This window comes from Berghia stephanieae, chromosome 2 (genome assembly GCF_034508935.2).
Source record: "Berghia stephanieae isolate SIO BIC M18660-M18661 chromosome 2, UCSD_Bste_1.3, whole genome shotgun sequence".
Lineage (NCBI taxonomy): Eukaryota > Metazoa > Mollusca > Gastropoda > Nudibranchia > Aeolidiidae > Berghia > Berghia stephanieae.
Genome location: NC_088361.1, coordinates 80841542 through 80866541, shown reverse-complemented (window position 1 = coordinate 80866541; position 25000 = coordinate 80841542). Strand labels below are relative to the sequence as shown.

At 34.5% G+C, this 25000-nt stretch overlaps 2 protein-coding genes across 8 annotated transcripts in view; one reads left to right on the top strand and one right to left on the bottom strand.

The window, feature by feature from the left end:
* The window catches only part of LOC144965633 (regulator of G-protein signaling 9-binding protein-like), a 108459-nt gene extending 106664 nt beyond the window's left edge, over positions 1 to 1795 (top strand). For all 4 annotated transcript variants that reach the window (XM_078901179.1, XM_078901180.1, XM_078901178.1 and 1 more), the window contains one exon: positions 632 to 1795. In XM_078901179.1, the coding sequence (XP_078757305.1) occupies positions 632 to 772 (141 nt within the window). In that variant the 3' untranslated portion in view covers positions 773 to 1795. The remainder of the gene's footprint in view (positions 1 to 631) is intronic.
* Positions 1796 to 9427: 7632 nt separating this feature from the next.
* The window catches only part of LOC144965632 (2,3-bisphosphoglycerate-dependent phosphoglycerate mutase-like), a 19952-nt gene continuing 4379 nt past the window's right edge, over positions 9428 to 25000 (bottom strand). For 3 of the 4 annotated variants that reach the window (XM_078901174.1, XM_078901175.1, XM_078901176.1), the window contains exons 4-8: positions 24930 to 25000; positions 20128 to 20226; positions 19136 to 19244; positions 18448 to 18564; positions 9428 to 9592 (exon numbers count right to left, since the gene is read on the bottom strand). The exon at positions 24930 to 25000 is cut by the window's right edge and continues 13 nt beyond it. In XM_078901174.1, the coding sequence (XP_078757300.1) occupies positions 9567 to 9592; positions 18448 to 18564; positions 19136 to 19244; positions 20128 to 20226; positions 24930 to 25000 (422 nt within the window). In that variant the 3' untranslated portion in view covers positions 9428 to 9566. The remainder of the gene's footprint in view (positions 9593 to 18447; positions 18565 to 19135; positions 19245 to 20127; positions 20227 to 24929) is intronic. The other variant, XM_078901177.1, reaches the window with a different exon arrangement.

Below are 25000 nucleotides of genomic sequence, written 5' to 3'. Positions count from 1 at the left end.
CGTGACATCAGACTATTGAATCCTATTGCCGCTTTTCAAATAAAGTTAGAGGTATTAAAAATTGTTTTAAGGTTTGTTTTTTTTTTTTTTATAACGCCATGATTGCAGACCTGTAACCTAGATGTCCCGGGTTCGTATCTTGCTTTGGTCAACTGACTTTTTCAAATAATGCATTGTCGTTTTCACTATTATTTATTACCATCTTTATTTATATGTTGTTGTTTTTAAATATTTTTTGTTGTTTTTTTTTATAGTTTGTTTGTTTTTGTTGTTGTATTTGTTATTTGTTTGTTTTGTTTTGTTTTTTTTTTGTTTTGTGTGTGTGTGTGTGTGTGTGTGTGTGTGTGTGTAGTCTTTTTTTTTCTCTTTTTAATCCTTATAAATTGCCCAAGTAATGCTAGGCCTATTTAGCTCTTGTCTAAACAATTATCGAACTTTTTAAGCTACATTGCCCAAATCACCCTGTGGCTATTTGGGCAATATTGACCAAATAATAATCATTCCTTTTTTTAAATTGGCTTTTGGATTTGTTTTGTTCTATGTCGAAGGGATATTCTTTATTTTTTTTTTTTTTTTTTTTTTTTTTTTTGTTTGTTTGTTTGTTTGGAATGGCTTTTTCTGTCGTTTTCAGACTGACAGACAAAGACCCAAACATCGTAAGTGCATCATCCTCACGTTGGTGGTCGGGAGTCTTGTCATAGTTGCTGGTGTGTTAGGACTCGCATTGGCGTTACCCAACGATGATAACAACAATTCTACACCACATCACTAGATAGACAATCCTGTCGACTAAATAACCTACACCCAGTCAACGCCTAGGAAGTCGTCGAGTCTCGTTCCATCTACTCCGACGTGCACCTATTTGCAGGTCTGATAACCCAAATTGTTATGGGCTGTTCAGCGTTGAATTGAAATATCTACTCTCAAACCAACTCAAAATATTGTCCATTATAACAATGTTAAATCAAGCTCATAACATTCGGTTATCAGACCTGCAAATATAAGTACGTCGATCAACCCCCTCTGCAGGATTAGTCTTCCACAACAACCAGTTCTTTACACAATATTATGCAGATGTTGCTAGATATAAAGTTTGTGTTTGTCTGTTTTTTTAAGCAGCGATAGTTTTAGTTGAATGTAAGATACAGTTTACCCAGTTAACTGCCGTACTCTAGAAAGACGGGTATTTAAATATATGATCAGAAAACTCGTCCGTCAAATATCTTACGATATAAATGTTAATTGACCCACATCTTGATTTATTTATTTTTTAATTAAACCCCCAAACCTGGGACTGAGGAAGACCTCGCGAGGTCCCAGGTTTGAGAGTTTTTGCCAAGATGAAGAGGGTCATTTAAATCGATCTATATAATCTGAAAAACGAGTTTTCTGGCCAATTGTTAAATACCGGTCTTTCCAGAGTACGGCAGTAAACTGGTTTATTATCAATGACGTTACATAATGTGGACGTCTCAAGATTCCCGTCTATCAACATTGTATATGGTTTGTGTCGACGTGCACTTATTTTCAGGTCTGATAACCCAATTCCTTATGGGCTTATTGTTGAAATGGAAATCTCCACACACAAAAAGACTCAAGATATTGTCCATTAAAACTATGTTAAACTCGGCCAATAAGTGGGTTCGGATGTCAGACCTGCACATATGTACACGTCGGCTTGTGTCAAATTCATTGTTTGCCCAAATTATTTATGTTTCGTTTTTTTAAATCGATCTGAAACTTATATTTAATTTTAGTATTGCTATTATTTTCTAAATTTAATCTCTACAGGTGTGCACACACACACATATATATATATATATATATATATATATATATATATATATATATATATATATATATATATATATATATGGGTTTATATCCCTCTCTCTCTCTATCTATCTATCTTTTAACTATATATCTATCTATCTATCTATCTATCTATCTAGCTAGCTCTCTCTCTCTCTCTCTCTCTCTCTCTCTCTCTGTCTCTCTCTCCATCTCTCTCTCCGACTCTCTCTCTCTCTCTCTCTCTCTCTCTCTCTCCCCATCTCAATCTCACAATCTCTCTCTCTCTCTCACTTTCCCTGTCTCCCTGTCTGTCTGCTATGTAAATCATAATGTATATCGTAACCAACAAAGCTGATAAATTAATATAACATAAATCCCTTTTGTTAACAACAGACAAGTTGACTTATATCTTTATTGTAGAACTAACGCGGCTTAGTAGGTTAGGCACCATTCGTTCTTTCATCTCCCTCACACACTCACACACATGCACGCACTCACACACACACACACACACAAACATACACAGCACACATACTTACACCAAATTCATATAATTGGCTTTGTCCGAAGAACACAAGAGCTCTTGTATCATAAGATTTATTACAGTCATTTTATATTAATATTTACACAATCTCTAATTTTATTCATCAAACTTCCACTCTTAACAATTTTCTTTTCCTTACGAAGTAACAGATTAATTGCGTCCTGTGTCCTGCAAATTTTACTGTAAGGTTAAGTAAGCACATTAAAGTTTCGGATTATTATTATTATTATTATTATTATTATTATTATTATTATTATTATTATTATTATTATTATTATTATTATTACTATATTATTATTATTATTATTATTATTATTATTATTATTATTATTATTATTATTATTATTATTATTATTATTATTATTATTATTATTATTTTATTTTTTTATTTTTTTATAATCATCATCATCATCATCATCATCATCATCATCATCATCATCATCATCATCGTCATTAATTTATTATCATTACTATCATTATTATTATTATTAATATCATCATCATCATCATCATCATCATCATCATCATCATCACTATTATCATCGCTATCAATATTATCATATTTGATCTGTGGCCTTGATACCTTCGTATATTTTGAATTGTTTTGTTTTGTTTTGTAGCTAAGTGTCTATGCTTTTTAAGGGATTACTTATTCACTGTTATCATTGCAACATAACTGTAAATCAAGAGGAATTAGTCACACTATTTACAAATCATATTATTAACTGCAAAACGGTGAGGCTTATTGCCATCGTAGTAAATAAAAATGTGATGACATGATACGGTCTTTTCCCCCACCCCTTGCAGTAAGATTATAAACCCAAATATAAACAGACTTTTTAAAAGTTTGCATTTGGTATTTAAAAACTGATAGTCTGAAGACTTTCGTATCGGAGGCATCCATGTCCTTTACAACGAAGGATACAGTGAGATCCGCATAAAGCCAACACTCTTAAAGTCAACTTCTGAATAAAGTCTACGCCTCTTGCTACCCGTTGTGGTAACGAGCCCGAAACCGCAGAGCGTCTGGTTGAATGGTGCATTGAGACGAAGCTTCCGGGCGGGTTTGCGACGGTGCACGAATGAGGTAACGGAATTTGCATCCTGGATCGATCGTCATAACATAGTAGTGTGATCACCATTAGAAGCATGATGATGCCACTTGTTGGGCTTACGTTTCCTGTTCTTTATCTAAGCGAACTCCATTGTTAATGGATAAAATCAACCTTAAATAAAAACAACCAATTATATGTCTGATCCGGCAGTGTGGGCTTTATCAGGATTCAACTATATGTTATTTCAATGAACTTTTTATTAAATCGAACAGTTTTTAAATTTGCACCTCAACAATTATGTCAACAAAATAAGTAAATCTTCTTTTGGATAAATTATTTTTAGTAACACCACGTGACCAGAATGTACCCCAGAGTCTGTAAACAAAGAGCGATTAATGCCCTACATTGCCAAACACACTTGAGTGTATCGGGTTTCCTGTAATCTAAACTTGAGGTGAGCAAACCATCTTCTTTCTTTGAGAATATAATAGTATCGATTTACAATTTCCAGTTCCATCTCGTAGTCAAGAGACAGCCAATCATATTAATATTTCACTACTTTACTCTGGAAAAAAAAACCTGCATATTTAAAATTTTGGCCAGAAAACTCGATCGATTAAAATGATCCTCAACTTGGCAAAAACTCTAAAACCTGGGACTTCGAGGAAATCCCGGTTTGAGAGTTTTTGCCAAGATGAGGGTCCTTTTAATCGATCGAATTCTGAAGGACGAGTTATCTGGCCAAAATTAATTTTGAATACGTGTATATTTTTTTTTAATTATTTGGGGGAGAAGGGGTCGGGGGGGGGGGGGGGGGTCAGACTACGGCAGAAATGTCATGTCAATAAATAGATATTGATTTTTGTGTGACAGACTCATAAAATGTTGTAAGCTGAGATTTAGACTTTAAAAAGTTTCTATATTGTACAGTCATCTAGCGTTATTCTCGTGGGTGTTCTTAGTCCATATATTTTATTTTGCCCCCCCCCCCCCCCCGGGCCTCCCCTCTCCTCCTCCTCCATACCTCCCCAATTCACAGTAATTTACCATAATATCATGAATTTGAAATGTGTTAAATAAAAAAAAAAAAGAATTCAATGCCTATGTATGCGTCATGTATGAATACTATTTATTACTTATTTTAAACCTGTGAAGTAATCCAGAAACAATGAGGAAAGTTATCATCTAATTCTCTTTCATTTCTTTTCTTCTTTTTTTAAAATCATATATAACATAAACCCACAGACTGGGCCTGTATTGATGAGGCAAGCAATATTTCACGTTCATCTAATTAAAATAAAATTATGGTTTATCTTTATGTCATTTCAAATAAAGAAATTGCCTTTTTTTTCTTAATTACAAGCTCAATTGATGTTTTTTTTCCAAAAAAAGATCTTTTACTCTTTTTTTAATGACTCCAAATGACATAACTTTGATTTAATTTATATAACTTCAGCTGATTTGTGTATTACGCTTCTCATTACGGATTATCCAGTACTTTTTTTATTATATAATTTATAATTGATGTTAATCTCAGTATCGACCTCATACTTAAACTGCTTTTTTTTTGCCAGATAGATTGAACACGTTTTCTACGTTACACCTTACATAGATCAGTTGGCTACACATAATACTGTGTGCACGATACATGTAGCCAGCTGTGAATAGTACTCATTTGCAAATAGATGATAATACACACACACACACACACACACACTGTACAGATTAACGCGCGGTCAAGAGAAAAAAAGTAGTACATAATAATGTGTGACCCATCATCTCAAAACGCGATTCATCTCAGCGTGAATTATATTGTTGTATTGTGGGTTGGATTTATTTATCTAGTCATTATTATGAAATCTGGGTTTAAGTATGTGCATAAACCTAACGCAAATGGCAATGGTTTAACCCTCTCCTTACTACCTATTGGAAAATAGTCACATTTGTTACGATGCAACCGTCACTGTTCTCATCCAGATTTCATTTCTTTTTGCTATAGCTATAAGAACTTGACATTCTGTAATAGAGCTCATATTGTCAAACAATATTATGTATAGAATGTGCTTGTTGCTTTTCTGTTTGAGTAAGAAATCTCTGTTTTTTGTGTTGGGTAGGTGTGACGTTTTGGGGGAAATTCTGAAAATGGCTGGTAAGGAATGTTATTGTTGTTATGGACATCACTTTGCGTTGGTTTGAGCCGACGTGAACATATTTTGCTGGTCTGATATCCAGACGCATTCATGGGCCCGTTTTAACATATTATTGTAATAAGAACTACCTTGCGATAACTTCCATTTTTTTTAAAAGAGACCATAACAAATTGGGTTATCAGACTTGCAAATAAGTACACGTCAGCATAAACCTAAACGTTCATATTTCTCACCATTTTAAACGTTAAACTCATTGACTCATTGATATTGGCCCTACGTCGTTTGATTTATCTAATTTTACCAAGGGAGATAACTCAAAATGTTTTCCTTGCGTTTGTTTTTTCCTTCGCATTGCCTCCCTTCAAATACCGTGTGCATGGAAGTTGGAACATTGATTTTCTGCTAGTCTCACTATCCCCGTTGTATCCAAATTCCACTCTGATGGGTCACATTTGTTTTTGTTTTGTTTTTTGTTTTTGCCTCAAATTTCAAACAATGTCTGCCTCAAATTAAGCCGTATTATTATAGCTTTCCATAAAAGTTCTGTTTTATATTGCGAAAATTGATGTTTTCATGTTACAGTATTTATAAAATCTTTGTCTGTAGTGCTTGTTGCTACTCTCACTCATCAATGCCTTTCCGATGTATCAATACGTCATATAGATGCTATATTATCATTATTATTATTATTATTATTATTATTATTATTATTATTATTATTATTATTATTATTATTACTACTACTACTACTACTACTACTACTACTACTACTACTACTACTACTACTACTACTACTACTACTACTACTACTATTATTATCATTACCATTATTATTATTATTATTATTATTATTATTATTATTATTATTATTATTATTATTATTATTATTATTATTATTATTATCCATTAATAATATTATTCATCTATTTATTTATTTATCTACAAGGTATTTTCAGAATTAAGTTTCCTTGTCGCTCTGTACTTACATAATATTATGAACAACGTTGTAATTGAATTGATATCAACTAAAACTTTATTCAATTACCTATTCTACATAAGAAAAAAAACTGTTGCTCCATACATTTCTGCATTCGGTGAACCCAGCGGTCAAAGATGGTGGCCATAAGCTGTTTGTCCAAGGCCACGATTGCATTCCTCATCGCCTCTTGAATCTGGTCCTCGTCTTCAAATCGTTGACTTCGAAGCATTTCTTTCACCTTAGGGAAAAGATGGATAATAGGGCGGGTGTTCACAACTCAATAGTCGTGACTTCACTTCCCTCGTAATGACGCATAGTTGCTTAGTAACTGGTTCTAAACTATCGGAACAATGGCGGATGCCCTTATGAAATACTTCTCCGACGAGCATAAAAATGTATCCAGAGGAGAAAAACATTATAAATCTGATAAAGTTTTTATACATTCTGATCACATGACATGTGAAAAAGTTCTCGCCAGCATGAAGAATACAAAGTACAGATTTTCTGTTTAGAATCAAGCTGCTCGTTGCTGGGCGGACGTGACATCAGACTATTGAATCCAATTCCCACGAGTAGCCCTCGAGAAGCTCGTTCACAGCTTCGACTTGTGAACAGGGCGCATTATCATGATGCAGAATGACACCTCGTTCAATCAAAAGTGGGTCTTTTCATATCGCTGGTCTCAGTTTGTCTTTAATTTTAGAATAAATCTGATATAGTTTCCGTTAACAGTTTGATCAGTTGAGACAGGCCAGTTTAGTATAATGCCACGAGTGTCGAAAATAACTTACTGATGTGCATCACTTTCTTCTCTCCTTGAACTCCTTGTTTTCTGCGAGCCTTCTTTGGTCAGATATCCCATCGTCAACTCCCCCGATCCACCGTCTGCAACATTTTGAAAGGAAGGAGCATTGTGCTCCAAAACTTTACAAAGGTCTCCGTGTATTAGAACAGTAGACTTGCCGAGAAGAGTTGAAAATGTGATGACAAACCAATAAATGTAGCGTGCGAAGGTTACATCAATGTTTTGTTCTGCCATTTGCCTTGGATTACGCTTGGACAAGGAGCAAAAGTACAACAAACTCACCACGTCACAGCTCTATTTTACCATGAAATTTGGTACTTATAGAAACTTCTTAGATATGACGTCATATTGTTCCTGTTTTTGGTATTTTTAGGTTGCTTATTAGCGAGGGGAAACTTAATTTTGAAACACATCTCGTACTTATTCGCGTATTTATTACCAGTATTATATTATTATTACTATTACCACTATACTGCGTACTCTGGAAAAATACGTATTTAAAATTTTGGCCAGAAAACTCGTCCTTCAAATATCGATCGATTTAAATGACCCTCATCTTGGCAAAAACTCTCAATCCTGGGACTTCCGATATTTGAAGGACGAGTTTTCTGGCCAAATTTTTATATTGTGTATTTTTTCTAGAGAACGACGGGATAAAGCAACTGTTTTGTTTTGTCTGTGCCGTATTCTCTTTTATCCAAAAATCACTATAAATCAATTACTTTATTAATGCTCACTTTGTATTGTTACTTCTTTTTTATTTTCAAACGAGTTCACATTTGATTGATGTAATACATAAATCGTGATTGACATGTAGGGATTTGGCAGTTTATATCCATGGGATTAATATATATATGCAAATAAATATAATTTTTTTTCAAAATATGACTAAACCTTATTGAGGATTGTTTTGTTTTGTTTTGTTTTGTTTTTGTGGGGGGTTTTTATTTTTTGTTTGTTTTGTTTGTTTTGTTTTTTCTGTTTTTTTTTTTTTTTTTTTTTTTTTTTTTTTATGTTGGGTTTTTTTGGGGTTTTTTTTTTAGGTCTGAGACAATCTTGGAGTAAAGGGTTCCGTGAAAAAGAAAATCAAGAGGAAAATTAGAGGATAAAAAATTATATATAAACAAATTTGAGCTTTTATAAGCGCAATATCCATCAAAGGTGCTCAGCGCTTTACAAGAGGTCCCCGACAAACAGCAACACGTTACACGTGGAACGAGATATGACGTCTGTGAGGCGATATTACATTTTCCCCCCGACAGAGACAACGCTGTTAACGGTCAGGTACTCATTTTACACCTGAGTACGGTGAGAGAATGTGAGTAAAGAGCCTTTTCCAAGGACTCAACAGAGTGAGGCTCGGACCGTTTAGCAGTAAAAAGGAAGACTATACCTTTGATTGTGAAAAGTTGTAGGTTTCAACGAGTTTTCTGGCCAAATTTTTAAATACGTGTTTTTCCAGAGTACGACAGTCAGAAGCAACTGTTTTGTTTTTGACTGTGTAGTATTCTCTTTTATCCAAAAATCGCTATAAATCAATGACTTTATTAACTCACTCAACCCTAACACCGACTATACCCGTAGTTTACCTGAGTTTCTTTTAACCCATGCCTATTTATTACATTTTTCTGAGACAAATTGTAGGCGTAGTATCAAAGCTTATGCTTTTAGTTTTTGCATGTTAATGATAGCTGAATAAAACTATCTATGTGCATGCTCATTCTTAATACATTTTTTCCAATTTTGAAAAACAGCAAAAGTCTCTAGGATTGAGTGAGATAATGCTCACGTTGTATTGTTACTTTTTTTTTCAATTCTGACTCCGCAATTTGAGCTTGTTTAGTACCTGCAATACCAAAATGAGCAGCTTCTTCCAAAGCCTTGACTTGTGGTTTGCTGAAAATTATTGTGTTTTCCTTGCTTGAGATTGAGAGGAATGCCGTTTGGTTTTTAAAAACCACTACTGCTAACCAAAAATTCTACATTGAATTCCTTTCCCATTGTGTAATGATGTTATGCTCATGATTCTTAATACGGTACTTACACGACTTCAGTAAATACCAATCAAAATATAATGTTGAAACAAGTTTTAGTACTTGATTTGGGTTTACAGAGCGACCTTTTTATTTGAAATTCAGCGTTACACTTCAAGGCATCCAAACAGGCTGAGAAGTACTGTCTATCCAAGAGCAATCCATCTGTGTCTAGTTCCACATCACTTAAAAGTTGTAGCTTGACACTAGCAAAGGACCATGCCAAGAGGGGCTGAAAATGAACATAAAAATCAATTAAATATTTATACGTCCAATCAATAGAGAAATGATTTACAAGAGAAAAAAAAAACATGTCTCGCATAAAGATTAATCCATCTGACTGTCGACCTCCTAGCAAAAGACTCCGGACAGGACCCAGGAAAAACCATGCGGTCTCATAACAAAACAAAGACACTGTGACAAATTGATACAAAAATAAGGAAATGAGGGAGATAGCAAAGTTATGAACTGGTTTAGAATCAACTGACCTTGGCAGCCAATCCTTCTCTGCCCTCAGTGAAATTCTACCCATAAATTCATATAATAATCTAGCATCTGCGTTTGTTACCATTCAAAAAAAAATATTTTAAAATTGCCCAAAATTGCCACACACAAAATGACAAAAGTTACCATTAATTTTTCACCTCTCATAGCCCCCGCTTCACTGCCCATTGGAGTCTATATCCAGTGGTTCCACATTAACTCACTGGTGGTGTCCACCTCTCATAGCCCCGGGTTCACCCTCCACTGCTGTCACCTCTCATAGTCCTGAGTGCACTCCCCACTGGTGTCTATATCCCATGGTTCCACATTCACTCCCCAGTGGGGTCCACCTCTCATAGCCCCAATGTTCACTCCCCACTCGTGTCCACCTCCCATAGGTTACACTCCCCACTGATGTCCACCTCCCAAAGTCCCGGGTTCACTCCCCACAGTGATGTCGATATCTCATAGCCCACTGGTGTTTACACCTCAAAGTCCTGAGTTTACTCTCCACTTTTTGTAACATCTGTTACTATCCGGTTCACTTCCCACATGTGTCTACATTCGGTAGTTTATTCCCCACTACTGGTCACATCCCCAGGTCTCTCAAGTTCCTCCCGTTAATATTGACCTCTCATAATCCTTGGTATAATCTTCACATGTGTCAATCTTAAATGGTCCCTGGTTCAATCCCCACTGATGCCTACCAATCAGAGTCCACAGGTCAATCTGCACAGTCACTTTGCTAAGTAGTGAAGCAACCTCAAGGACCACGCCTCTTAATCCTCTGATTAGAAAATTAGCAATCTATTGCAGTAATCAGTTGGAAACAGCATGACAAATATAGTGCTCTTTTCGATAAAAAAAAATATTACTGTGAAAAAATTGCTCCGGAATTGGTTCGCTTGTTACAGTAAAAAAAAAATTGCATTCCATTATTTTTTTCTTTTTCGCTTTTTTTTTTTCTATACACTGTATTTATTTTTTTCAATGCGAAAAATCGCAGATTCACCTAAAATCGCGGCCGCGGTAAAAGCAGATGCTAGAATAATAACTTTTGAGTGGATATCTATTTTTTCATAACCATTTTGCAGGGGAAATCTTAATTGGTAACAGTTCTAATTTTCTTTTCTCATTACAAATCAAACATATTTTATTTTTACAATGTAAATAGTCAAGTGTGATTATTTACAGAGGTCAATTTTCAAAATTGAGTCTCTTAGTCTTAGACGATATATTTAGTCTAGGGGTAGCTTCAGAGAAACTCAACTGAAAATTGTACCAGATGTATTAAAACTTGTTTATTTTGTTGCTGACTACTCTAAACGTATTTTAGAAACATAAAATCACTTAATTGTATTGCATTTTTCCATTCAGAATGAAATTAAATGATTTTAAAAATCAAAACGCATAGAATATGGACAGATATGATATTTAACCCTTTTCTTGGCCATACAATGACTTGAATTTGTTATGTTTTTAATTATTCTATAAAACCTATAACAATAACATGCACAAGATAATCCTCAAAACATTAACATCATTAAGCTCAACTACCAAAATTTCCAACTTTGCTTGATTTCCGCATTTTAAGGGCTAGGGGTAAATTCAGAGACTCTTGCGTAAAAATGATAGGTCCTAGATGTACAAATTTTGCTTATATTAATACTGAGTAATGCAGAAAGTTTTTAAAAGCACCAGGAAGCCCATGTTGTCCATATTTTTTTTCAGTTCAAATGGAAATATGTGAATCTAAAAATGAACATGCAGGAAAAGTATAGGCTGTAAGATACGTTTGATACTTTGATATGTTGCATCAACCCATATATGAATCCGCATGCATAATATTTATTTATTTGGTAGATAATTTATATAACAAACACCGAAAAACTATCACAAAGTTTTAGAGGAGGTATATAGACACCCATCAATAACTTGTTTCCCCCACAGATTTCAATGGATTTTTAGTATGATAATCAGCATAAAAGGTGCAACAAAATACGTCAAATTGGGCTTGGTACCAATTTCTTCCTGGTAACCCACTTTTTAGCTTAAATCTACTGGACAACTACAAGCAAAGCATTCCGCTATGAAGGATACACTCAAATGCTTACAAAGCGTATACAACATTATTTTCAAAACCAAAAATATAATAAGATGAGCATTATTATGGCGCAATATACACTAAACATGCCCAAGCGCTTTACATGGGGTCCTTAGCCAACAGCAACACTCAACAAGTACAACCAGCCGACGTCTGTTAGGGATCATACATTTTATTTTTGTTTTGGACAGAGACAATGCTGTCAATGACCAGGTAGGTCACTTATTTCACACCTAGACTGTAAATGAGCTCTATAAAAATTGACTGAAACTCTTTGTAATTCGTCGTAGCGGAAAAATCCAAAAGAATCGAAATGAATAGTAAACAGCAAGCTCGCTTGAGCAGAAAACTAATGTGCACGGGAATTAATTAGGCTACTCACCATTGTTCCTTATAATTAGTTGCCCAATCAGTGAAGAAACTAGAGACGGTCAACCAGTTTTTTTACAATATGAGGCAATCGAGATGTACTGTAGCAATCCTATTTTTCGATTTGAAGGTGTCTACATAACGCACTTCCGGCTTTTGCATTTTACTTTTTTCATTCTTTTCCTTCCTTCCGGTAAATGTGGTCAATTTTGGCTTAGATGAAACAGTGAAATTTATTGCTCAGAGGCTCAGTTAAAATTGGCTACCATTGGGATCATGACAGGTTTGGAAAGAAAAATAATTTCACAAAGGCTGTGTGAAAATACACTGGGATGTGATCAGTCATGGCAATTCTAAAAAGTATCGCTTAGCCTTGGCAATAATATATCCATCGTTAATATAAACGGCCCATGAGCTATATTATGCGTAGCGCTGTGGAACATTCCTAATTACTTAACGGTCATTCGACTACGATTCATGAATTCTTTCTTTCTTCATTCTTTCTTTCTTTGTTTAAAATATTTGAATTTGACGAATTGACTGATTTCAGTTAATTGACAGAGAATTTACAGGTCTACACACCTTAGCGTGATTAGAGCTTGTGAGTAAAGATCCTTTCCCAAGGACTCCATTATGCACCACTCAGAGTGGGACTCGAACCATGAACCTTCAAATCCGAAGGCGGGTATAATACCACAAGACCACATAGTCGCACAAATATTATGTAACAGAGAGATGATTTTCAATGACAAAATTGTTATCTCTCAATAAAAAGAACTATGCATTTGACTGCATCCCTCCCAGCTAAGGATTCCAGGAAAAGAAAAAGACCAACATGGAAAAGGAAAACATACAATAACCTGGGGAAAGAACGCAAAGTAAATGTGACCTCTCCAACCACCATGGGAGGTCAGAAGACTCCACCCACAAACAGCATCTAATCCTGTGCTTAGTGTAAGGGAACCGAAAGACTCGTGAAGATGATGATGAATTCAAGGCTAACATGGCAATGAAAAAGCCAACCTGAATTAATTTTCTAAATATCACACACCCAACGTCAATACTTTTCTTTCAATAAAAATAAAACATTTTAATTGCATACATTAAAAAAAAAAAAAATTATACCCGTTGGTAATAAAATAGATAAAGTAAAGCATTACGCCCCACGAAGGGACCAATTGGCTAAAAAGAAGAAAGCATTACTACTGGCTAAAAAAAGAGAGCATTATATAAAAAAATAAAAATATATGGCACAATATGGTGAATCCCTGAATAATTGTTGGAGACTACAATATCAAAATAAAGAGTGTAAAATGCTCTATATGGATTGCATGAGTAATTCTTCAATGGCACAATGCACAAGGTGCAAAAACACAAAACAGGTAAGGGATGATGATGATGGGGAGGGGGTGGAGTTAAAGGCATGGAAGTCACAACCACGTCTTCTGATTTATTCACTCAGGAGATTACTCAAAAGTTATCCCTTGTGTTTTTCCATCAGTCTTAATTCCCTTCAAAAACTGTACGCACGACATGGATATACAGTGGAACCTCCCGATTACGACACCTCCGAATAACGACAACCTCCTGATAACGACATTGACCAGTGGTCCCGATTTTTTTTCTATTTAAGATCAGTAAAAATAACCTCCAAATAACGACGCACTTTTTGATAAAACCTCCGAATAACGACATCATTTTGGCGATTTTCGGCAGTTTTCGTAGATATCTGATACTAAAAATACCGAGTATGAGTACTCAAAAGTTTATAAAAACGATTCCTGCTTGAACCAATGAGATATGCATTAATAAAAACCAAGGTATAAATGTAAGTGTAAGCAAGTAAACACAAAATCTTGGAAAATGTGATATTATGTGGTGATAGAAGTAGTAGTAGTAGTAGTAGTCGTAGTAGAAGTAGAAGTAGTAGTAGTAATAATAATAATATAATAATAATAATAAGTAGTAGTAGTAGTAGTAGTAGTCGTAGTAGTAGTAGTAGTAGAAGTAGTAGTAGTAATAATAATAATAATAATAATAATAATAATAATAATAATAATAATAGTAGTATAGTAGTAGTAGTAGTAGTAGTAGTAGTAGTATAGTAGTAGTAGTAGTAGTAGTAGTAGTAGTAGTAGTATAGTAGTAGTAGTATAGTAGTAGTAGTAGTAGTAGTAGTAGTAGTAGTAGTAGTGTTTTTGTGGGAGGAGGAGGAGGAATTTTGTTGGTTTTAAAGGGTTTTACAGCGCCTGTGACACATCTATGTTATATCAGCGCCAGTAAAAAGGAAGAAAAGTGGATAGTAAAAAACATTCTATATTTACAATTGAAATGACATAAGAAAAAGTAAGACAAAGGGGACTGGTTTAAATAGGGAACAGATGTAGATTCCAGGAGCACACTATCAGTGTACTCAGTTCAGATCACCTAAAAGTCTCATCCAGACACACGCACAAGAACCCTCTAAGAGGAATACACTACAATATTTTGTTTGTTTTGTCAATGTTAATAAAACCTGGTCCCGCGGGCCTTACCACGTCCACTTTGTCCGCCATCTTGGAAACCTCTAAATAACGACACCTCCGGATAACGACATAAAAACTCGGTCCCGTGGCATGTCGTTATCGGGAGGTTCCACTGTAGATAGTTCGAAGATGACGTCACTCAGGTCTTTGTTATTGTTTTTTGCCATCCGCGTTTATGAGTAATGCTCACTGGACTGTATTAACCCATCTATAAACGTTCATGGATACACACAGTTTTGTGTGTTGGTCCGATATATGTACTTCCGGATGGCAATGTTATGAGCTTCTTAGCCAAGCGCATACTATCTATAAGGGGACTCTGCTACAACGGGGATTTTTTGCTGGTCTCACTATCCCTGTTGCACCTATATATAGGTAAGTGGGTATTTTACTTTTGTTGTTTTTAAAAATGATTAGTATTAGTATTGTTTATTTATTTTCTTTTTCTTTATTTTCTTTTTTGAATTGGTTATTTTTTCCTTTTTTTTTCTCCAAACATATCATTAATGGACAAGGATAGGAAAGCAGCTTTAGGCAATGGAAGAGGAAAATGCTCAGGACCAATCTCAATCCAGAACAAAGACAGAGAGCAACATGGAAAGGGAAAACAGATATGGGGGATAGAACACACAGCAAATGACCTTTCTGCCCACCATGGGAGGTCAGAAGACCCCACCCAGGCACAACGTTTCCACTTAGTCGAGACTCTCTAATGATTTCTAATACATACTCATTCAGACATAATAAATCAAGTTGAAAGTAAAATCAAACCACTCTATAAAGCCTTAAAATAAGTACAGTACTCGCTGGATCCTAGCACGCTTTCGGGAGAAGCCAAAAAGTGTGCTAGAATCTGAGCTTGCTGATATCCAATGCTCGTGGGAGGTAAGGACTTATTAACTCTCTCCTTACCCGCCATTTTCAGGATTTTCCCCAAAACTTCACACCAAACTAACACAAAAATATATATTTTTTATCACTCAAACACAATAGTAGTAGGTTCTTGTGATAAATAATTTCTTTAGCAAAACATGCTCCACAACACACTGTTCATTTTCTTTAAATTTTATGATGTACAAGAAAAAATTGAATAAGAAAAATGTTGGTTATATCGTAATGAATGTGACGATTTTCCTGCAGTTGATAAGGAGAGGGTTAAATAGATAACACCTGAAGACCCAGCTCCAGTGTGCTGGAAGTCAGGCGTGCTAGAATCCAGCAAGTACTGTATAAAGAATGGTACGATATCTCAGTACTAAGTAACTTTGAACCTTTCAAAATGAAAATAAACCTCATAAAATCGAAGATATGGACTGATAAATGGTTGAGGTGGCTAGTAGTATTTAAAATTATCGAAAATATGTGATTTTACTTTTTACAAACTTCTGATCCCCTAAACTGGACAGTTCATCCTTCAAAGAATGATAAACGTTAAAATATCTTCACCAAAAGAAAAGAAAAAAAAAGAAAAGAATCTTCCATCATACAAGTCATAATACAAACACTAACGAAAAATATAAAGAGGAAAAATTAAAGATTAAATGACTACAAATAAATATGTCTCTCTCAATAACAACAACATATAATCCTATAGTTCATGATTACAATGAAAATTAAATATTTTTCAAAAATATGTTATAGATATAAACAGAGATGGATATAATAATATCATATCATAATATGGCTTTATAGAAGCAAATGCCTCTGATAAAAACAGGCATCAAGAATAATTTTTTAAACAGCCATCGATACATAATGTATATATAACATAACATTACATGATTTGGACAATATTAATCATCTGTTCAGTGAAAAAAGAAATCTTAAATTCTTTAAATCTATATCAATAATAATTTGGAAACGATCAAGAGAGCATTTATGTATATTCTCAAATTATTATACTATTTCAGATTTGAATCAATTTGTCAATCTCAATAACAATTGACATATATAATAATCATAGTACTAAAAATAAAAATAAAAATACAATCTTTTTCGAGAATTGTAAATTGATATATTGCAAGTGAGGTATATTGAATATATAAATGAGATTAATCAATTTAAAAGACCATTTAATCTCTGAGCAGTTGTTTTGAGCAAGATAATCTCCTTAAAAAAGTCCGGGATGAGCATACTTCAATTCTTATAAGCCGATAATATATGAAATGCGAGCTATTACACTCAATCAAGTAATTTGTCCAGATAAAGCAGATTCATAGAATGTAATATCGATTTCAACATGAAATAGTACCGAAATAAACATAATTTTATAATGGGCAATGATTGTAGTAGTAGTAGTAGTAGTAGTAGTAGTAGTAGTAGTAGTAGTAGTAGTAGTAGTAGTAGTAGTAGTAGTAGTAGTATAGTAGTAGTAGTAGTAGTAGTAGTAGTATAGTAGGGAGTAGTATAGTAGTAAGTAGTATAGTAGTAGTAGTAGTAGTAGTAGTAGTAGTAGTAGTAAGTAGTTAGTAGTATAGTAGTAGTAAGTTAGTAGTAGTTAGTAGTAGTAGTAGTAGTAGTAGTAGTTTGTAGTAGTAGTAGTAGTAGTAGTAGTAGTAGTAGTAGTAGTAGTAGTAGTAGTAGTAGTAGTAGTAGTAGTATAGTAGTAGTAGTAGTAGTAGTAGTAAGTAGTAGTAGTAGTAGTAGTAGTAGTAGTGTAGTAGTAGTAGTAGTAGTAGTAGTAGTAGTAGTAGTAGATAGTAGTAGTAGTAGTAGTAGTAGTAGTAGTAGTAGTAGTAGTAGTAGTAGTAGTAGTAGTAGTAGTAGTAGTAGTAGTAGTAGTAGTAGTAGTAGTAGTAGTAGTAGTTAGTAGTAGTAGTAGTAGTAGTAGTAGTAGTATAGTAGTAGTAGTAGTAGTAGTAGTAGTAGTAGTAGTAGTAGAGTAGTAGTAGTAGTAGTAGTAGTAGTAGTATAGTAGTAGTAGTAGTAGTATAGTAGTAGTAGTAGTAGTAGTAGTAGTAGTAGTAGTAGTAGTAGTAGTAGTAGTATAGTAGTAGTAGTAGTAGTAGTAGTAGTAGTAGTAGTAGTATAGTAGTAGTAGTAGTAGTAGTATAGTAGTAGTAGTAGTAGTAGTAGTAGTAGTAGTAGTAGTAGTAGTAGTGTAGTAGTAGTAGTATAGTAGTAGTAGTAGTAGTAGTAGTAGTAGTTAGTAGTATAGTAGTAGTATAGTAGTAGTAGTAGTAGTATATAGTAGAGTATAGTAGTAGAGTAGTAGTAGTAGTAGTAGTAGTAGTAGTAGAGTAGTAGTAGTAGTAGTAGTAGTAGTAGTAGTAGTAGTAGTAGTAGTAGTAGTAGTAGTAGTAGTCACAATGTAAATGGCGTGAGCACCGACAAGAAACTAAGACTAAGACACATACAAGCTGCATGCTTAATGTGATGTCATCTGCATTGAAAGCAAGCACGAAGGGGGAAAAAATGAAGAAGAAAAATCCAATCAAATTCCATTTCATCATTAAATTCAAATTCCAGAATAACTTTCAGTTCCTCCCTGGACATAATATCAGATTAAAGGTGATTGGGCACATTAAAAGCAAAAAAATAATAAACAATAAAATAAAAAAAAACAAAACAAAAAACACCAAAAAAACAACAAACTTCAGGATGTACATTCAATCTTTCTTTTAATACCCCTGGGCTCGTCTCCCTTCGTCTTTTCCTTTGACTCCAAATAGTAGCTCTTCACAGGACGGAGATTCTCGTCTAATTCATATACCAGTGGCATTGCTTGAGAAAAAAAAGGACCAAAATCAAAGATTCTACTAAATGATGATATAGATTTTCTTGAATGAGTAAGTGTGTGTGTGTGTGGGAGGGGGGTTGTAATATATGAATTGCCCCTTAAATTTTCGCCAAGCTAAATGTAGTTGACATTGTTTCATTTATTCCACCAGCAGGCTAAATGGATACAAATATAAATTTCATAATGCCGACGTTGAATTTTACAAATCGTTTATTTTTTGTTTGTTTTTGTTTTAGCAATCTTATAACATCTATTGCTGCTTATAGCCAGGCACTCATTCACACCTCAGTCAAATGAAGTAATGAAAAGTGCCTTACCCAAGCTAACATGCCAGGTTTAAGTTTTCCAATCAGTATCACCCATCCAGCCACTGACCATGTTGAACACTGCTCCGTAGACAATAAAATCTTATCATTTTACAATCAAGGACCTATATAATAAATGCAATCCATTTTTTTATAAATTATAACTACACTAGTTTCCTTTGGGCTTTTTTTTTCTGTTATTTTAAAAATTTGTTTTGGTAATATTATCTATGTGTTGAGCATTACCTACCATTGGGGATATTGAGCTCTTTGATATCATCGTCTGACATTTTGTCAAGGTATTTTATTAGCCCTCTAAGGCTGTTGGCATGGGCAGAAATAAGTACTCGCTGACCAGCCTGCAAAAAAAAAACAAACAACAACAACAAAAACCCTATCAAAATGTTACCAAAAAATGTTGTTTTTTTTTGTTTTTTTAAAGTGAAAGTGAAATGTAATAGGAGTTATTACTGAGGTTATGCAACATACTCAACAATACCTATTTGCACCCACAGACAAATGGGCACACACGCACACAAACAAACATATATATGTATGCACACACAAACACATGCACACACCGCATATACACACAGACACACTTAAACTTATAATACATCTTTAAAAGTCTTTTTAAAACTCTGAGGACAGGTATCAACAATTCTGCGTTATTGAAAATATGTGACCCTTAAAAGCGAATTTAGAATTCAAATGACAGGAATTACGAGCTGTAAGTCTTTTGCATAGTGAGAAAATGTGTTTATTCATTACCATTACCATGGAAAATAGAAATTAACCCCACGTTTCATATCAGTGACTAAAAATTCAATTTCCAGTGCTTAATTCATCCTGACATAATAATGCTTTGAAACTAGGGGCCACATAAAAGTATTGTCCAATGTATGCAAGTGTGTGATGATGTTTTCATGTTTAGGGGCAGCGTGGCTCAGCCGTACGGTCTTTGCTTCGTACCTGAAAGGTACTGATTTCGACCACCCAACGCTGCCCTGTGTGGCCTTGAGCAAGTCACCTCGCCCTAGCTCAATTTGCGCCGCTGCACTGCGGCTGAAGCCTGGGTTATTTCAGTCTTCCCTTGGAATAGACCCAAGAGACAAGTTTCCCCTATGGGATGAATAAAAGGAATACTTTTTTTTTTTTAATTTATTTTCTCATCAATCAAAATGGTCTTTCATCACAACATGGTTAAATATGGAATGCAAAATGATCAACTCTGAACCTTACCCGGATGGCAGATGTGATAGAGTCATGCCAAAAGGGGAGTGTCCTCTGTACAGTGTCTTTCAGGCTTTCGGAACGTGGAATCATTCCCTTATCCATGCCCTTCAATAAAATAAAGGGAGACGAGTAAAATTAGTTACCTTAAAGAAAAAAACGGTTTCTGAAGAATGTAAGAGTAGTTTATGTATTATCTATAAATATCAAATTGAAGTTAACATCAGGCACTAATCATGCATTACAAAATCAAATACAAATGAAGAGATTGAATTCAAACCCACATTACATTAATGAGCACATATTTCATGGTATATAAAAGTAAAAGAGAATAGAGCCCCATTTTTACTGCACTAACCCCAACGTTTAGAGCCAGTGAGATGATATTGATCATTGATAATGGAAAGTGGAAAACTATACCTATTTGTTCTATCGCACATCAAGTCTCTCACTGCCAGTACATTTGATTGGGGGGGGAATGTGATTTTTTTTTTTAAAGGAAATTTCTCTGCTGACTCCAAAATCACGCATTTTCACAGATGCATGGAAAACCATCATCACTGATAAAAAAAAACAAAGTGACGTGCCTTAACCAGAAATACTTCTCAAGGAGGCTCTTTAATCTTGTGGTATGACTCTCAACTTCTAACTTGTAGGTCTCTGGTTCGAGACTTGCTGTGGGTGTGAAATGAGTACCTGGCTTGAAACAGCGGTATCTCTGTCCAAAGAAAATGTTATATTGCCTTACAGGAAAGATGTCTCATCTTACAAGTTGAATATTGCTATCAGCTTTGAACCCCTTGTAAAGCACTTTGAACTTATTATGGTGCAGCAAGCAATAGCGACTATTATATTGAACCAGAAGGGGAATAATTCTGTATCTGATGGCAAAAAATGATAGCAAACATTTTTAAAAACAATTTTAATCAAGATTTAAGTCAGTAAATCACCATCAAAAATATGTGTTTGCATAATTGTTTGCAAAACGCAAAGCTGAGCAGAGATGCAGTATACTGCTTGAATCAAAATAAAAAAATATCACAAAGGATATTGTGCAAATACAAAAGAAGAATGTAATTTACATTTGTAATAATCAACAATCAAATTGCTGACAAAATGGAAACAGACAGAAGCCAAAGTGGAACAAACGATTTTATTTTTCTTTTGCTCTTTATGGTTTTGACTTTTAAAACCCATTTTTGCTCTTTCCATTTTATTCTATGCATGCGGCTATGAGATCTTGTAGTATGACACTAACCTTCAGACTGGAAGGTCCTGGGTCCCATTCCTTTTATGAGTGACGCATTTTGAATCCTTAGAAAAAGCTCTTTACTCACATTCTCTGACCATACTCAGGTGTAAAAGGAGTCCTACCTAGACAGTGTTGTTTTTTTTAACGTGTAATATCAGCCAACAGGCGATATGTCTAGTCCCACATGTTGAGTGTTGGTGTTGGCTTGGAACCCCTTGTAAAGCGCTTTGGGCATGTTTAGAGGAATTAATAATATCAATGCTCATTTTTGTTGGGTTTTTTTTGTTTTTTTTCTAGATTTCATGATTCCATTTCTACAATGACTATTGGACGATAGATTGAATCAAAATTTGTACAAGCTTGTCAATGATTGAGCTAAAATTCCAGACGTTTCCAATACCTCCATGCCATGACTATGCTACAGTATAAATTATTGTAAAGAGTCTATCAAGAGGAAGTTTTAAAAGAACAATTAACATATAAAGAAACAAATGAACAATCTATAAATAAAGCCAAAGCAAGTAAAAATACAAAGTTCGATCATTTAAAAGAACTAAAGCAAATTGAATATATAAGGAGATGAGACAAAGAAAGGTGTGCAAGGAAAAGCTTTTTTAATAAATGTGTTGTTACATCCTGTTATCTATCAGTACATATACAGTAAAGCTCAACTATACCAAGAGATAACAATAATTAAAATAGCAGTGTTGGTTTGCTGTTGGTGAAGCAAGCGTTGAAATAAATCGATTGCAGTTAACAAAACCGACATACATACAGTGCAACACACATTCAAAAAACAACATGGGACAGTTCGAAAAGTTCATCGAATCCGTGAGCACAGCTCTAAGACAAGAGATACAAACTGCGATGTGCAAGTATTGATGCTATGCACTTAGTTAAATACTCATAACATCTACCAGCCGGATTTAACGTACCAAAAACTGAGCTTTAACAAATTTAGCTTTTATATAGCGCAATATCCACTAAATGTGCTCAAAGCACTTTACAAGGGGGTCCCTGACCAACAGCAACATTTAACATGTAAAAAATGACATGACGCCTGTCAGGCGATATTTCAATTAGTTCTCCGCACAGAGACAACACTGTTAACGGCCAGGTACTCATTTTACACCTGAGTACGGTGAGAGAATGTGAGTAAAGAGCCTTTTCCAAGGACTCAACTATGAGCTGAGTGAGGCTCGAACTCAGGATCTTCAGATCTGAAAGCGAGTGCCATACCACTTGACCACATAGCCGCACCAACACACAAAACTATGTGTAACCTTAAATGTTTGATTGGTTCAATTTAGTGAGAACTATTCATAAAAATGGCTGGCAAAAGATAAAAACAGAGAGCCGTGTGAGGTCAATTTCATTCCTTTTATATGATCTCAATGTTTGTGCATCCAATCCAGGTCTCATAGATTCGAGCCATTTTGTTTGCAAAATAATGAGTTGTTGTAAGTGGTACTCAATGAAATCAATGATTCCATTGGTTGAGCTCTTGAATACAACACAGTAATCAACTGGGTTTATTCTCCAGATCGTCGTCTTTTTTAGGACTTGCTTTTTATTTTTGGTCAGGTTCCCGCTATATTATATTCACAAAGGTTACGCAACTTGCTCTGCTCTCTCTCTCTCTCTCTCTCTCTCTCTCTCTCTCTCTCTCTCTCTCTCTCTCTCTCTCTCTCTCTCTCTCTCTCTCTCTCTCTCTCTCTCTCTCTCTCTCTCTCTCTCTCTCTTCTCTTCTCTCTCTCTCTCTCTCTCTCAATGGTCAATGTGTTTGACCCTAAGTCTCAGTTTAGATCGTCAAAACCGTGAAAAAGTTTGTGGATAACATGAAAAATTTACAAAGACATTGAAGGACATAATTTGGGAATTCTGTCCTTGTCCGTTAAATCCATGAACTTGTTGAAGTTGAATTCGTGTTCGACGAACGCAAGTTGCACTGTATATGTAAAATTAATGTACATACCAATTGTATGCAAATATTATGTATAGAATTGTGCAATTCATTCACAGTAGTTATATTGTGATAACGAGAATAATTCTAAACAAGCATCGCTCCCATCAGCTAAGATAAAAACATCACGTTATAGAGACCATTCTCAATCTCATCAAGCCTGAAATAAGACCATAGATGTAAGTAGATAGAACCCTTGTTGATTATAAAACTCACTTTCTAGATGGAAATAAAGAGGGTTGATTATCTGCAAAGTGTTAAAACAAATGTGAGAACATAAAAAGAAGCAGCTTCAATGTGCTGTAAATTGAAAGAAAAAAAAAACAAGAAAATAAAGAAAATAAAAACCTGAAAAGGTGTGTGGTGTGTGGGAGAGGGAGAGAGAGAGAGAGAGGGAGAGAGAGAGAGAGAGAGAGAGAGAAAGAGAGAGAGAGAGAGAGAGAGAGAGAGAGAGAGGGGGGGGGGTAAGGATAATAGTTTTGTTACAATCACTACGTGCAAAACATGGCCAAAGCAAAAAGTATACATGGGTTAAATACGAAAGCAATCCATTTACTGCACGCTCAGACAATTATGCTGTAATTGCATTATTTTTACAAAAAGTAAAACAACTTGCTATATATGTTTTTATGTGTGTGTATATATGAGAGAAAGAGGGAGAGAGAGAGGGGGAGAGAGAGAGAGAGAGAGAGAGAGAGAGAGACAGAGAGAGAGACAGGGAGAGAGAGAGAGATAGAGATTTCCTATTATGGACTTTTCATTCAGCAACTAGAGGTAAGCACAAAAAAATGTAAGCATTAAAGAAAAGGTTTAAAAATGGCAATAACGATATTAATTCTCATTGCTCTATATTCTAATATAATCTAACATTTGGTAAACCAACATCCCAGTGGTTCCTATAAACTGCAACAACAGATCATTACAATGCACTATCTCTGTGAGATTTTCAATTTCAACATCATCAAGTGCTGAATGAAATAAAAAGGAGGAAAATTAAAACGCAAGTACAATGAAAGAAATTTAAGTCTAAACTAAACGGGTAAAAAGAGATCGGGTGTTTAATCAAAAATGCTTGCGTGACAAGAGAAAAAAAAATTAAATATTATATTTGCATACACTTCTGTATTTGCTCAATGAGTATTGACTACAAGTCTACTTTGAATTGTTCAGAATTAAATTAATAATACTTAATCTTATTTTGCTGAGAAAGAAATTAATAAAATTTAATCTTATTTCAATCCTTTTTTTTTTTTAATTAAGAATCTCATTGGTCCCCAACCTTCAGATTATGTCTTGATTTAAAACAAAATAAGACACTTACATAGCAACTAAAATATCTATTGGCAACATACATACTGTCATTTGTGTAAACATAATATACACTTTTAAATAATATTCCAAACTGATTTAGAGCCAGATATTTAATTATTTCATGATTTAAAGAATACATATCATGATCTAATAACCAGATTTGAGTTCAATTTATTCTGCCATCTATCTCTTGATTTCATTTTTTTTTTTTTAAATAACCTGTTTTAGTAACCATTCTACAAAGCAAGCAGAAATACACACAATGAATTCACTATTGAAACTTACAGCATACTTTCTCTCCATGCCAGACCAGTTTTTGTCAGATATTTTCATTGGGGGAGGAGCGACATCATATG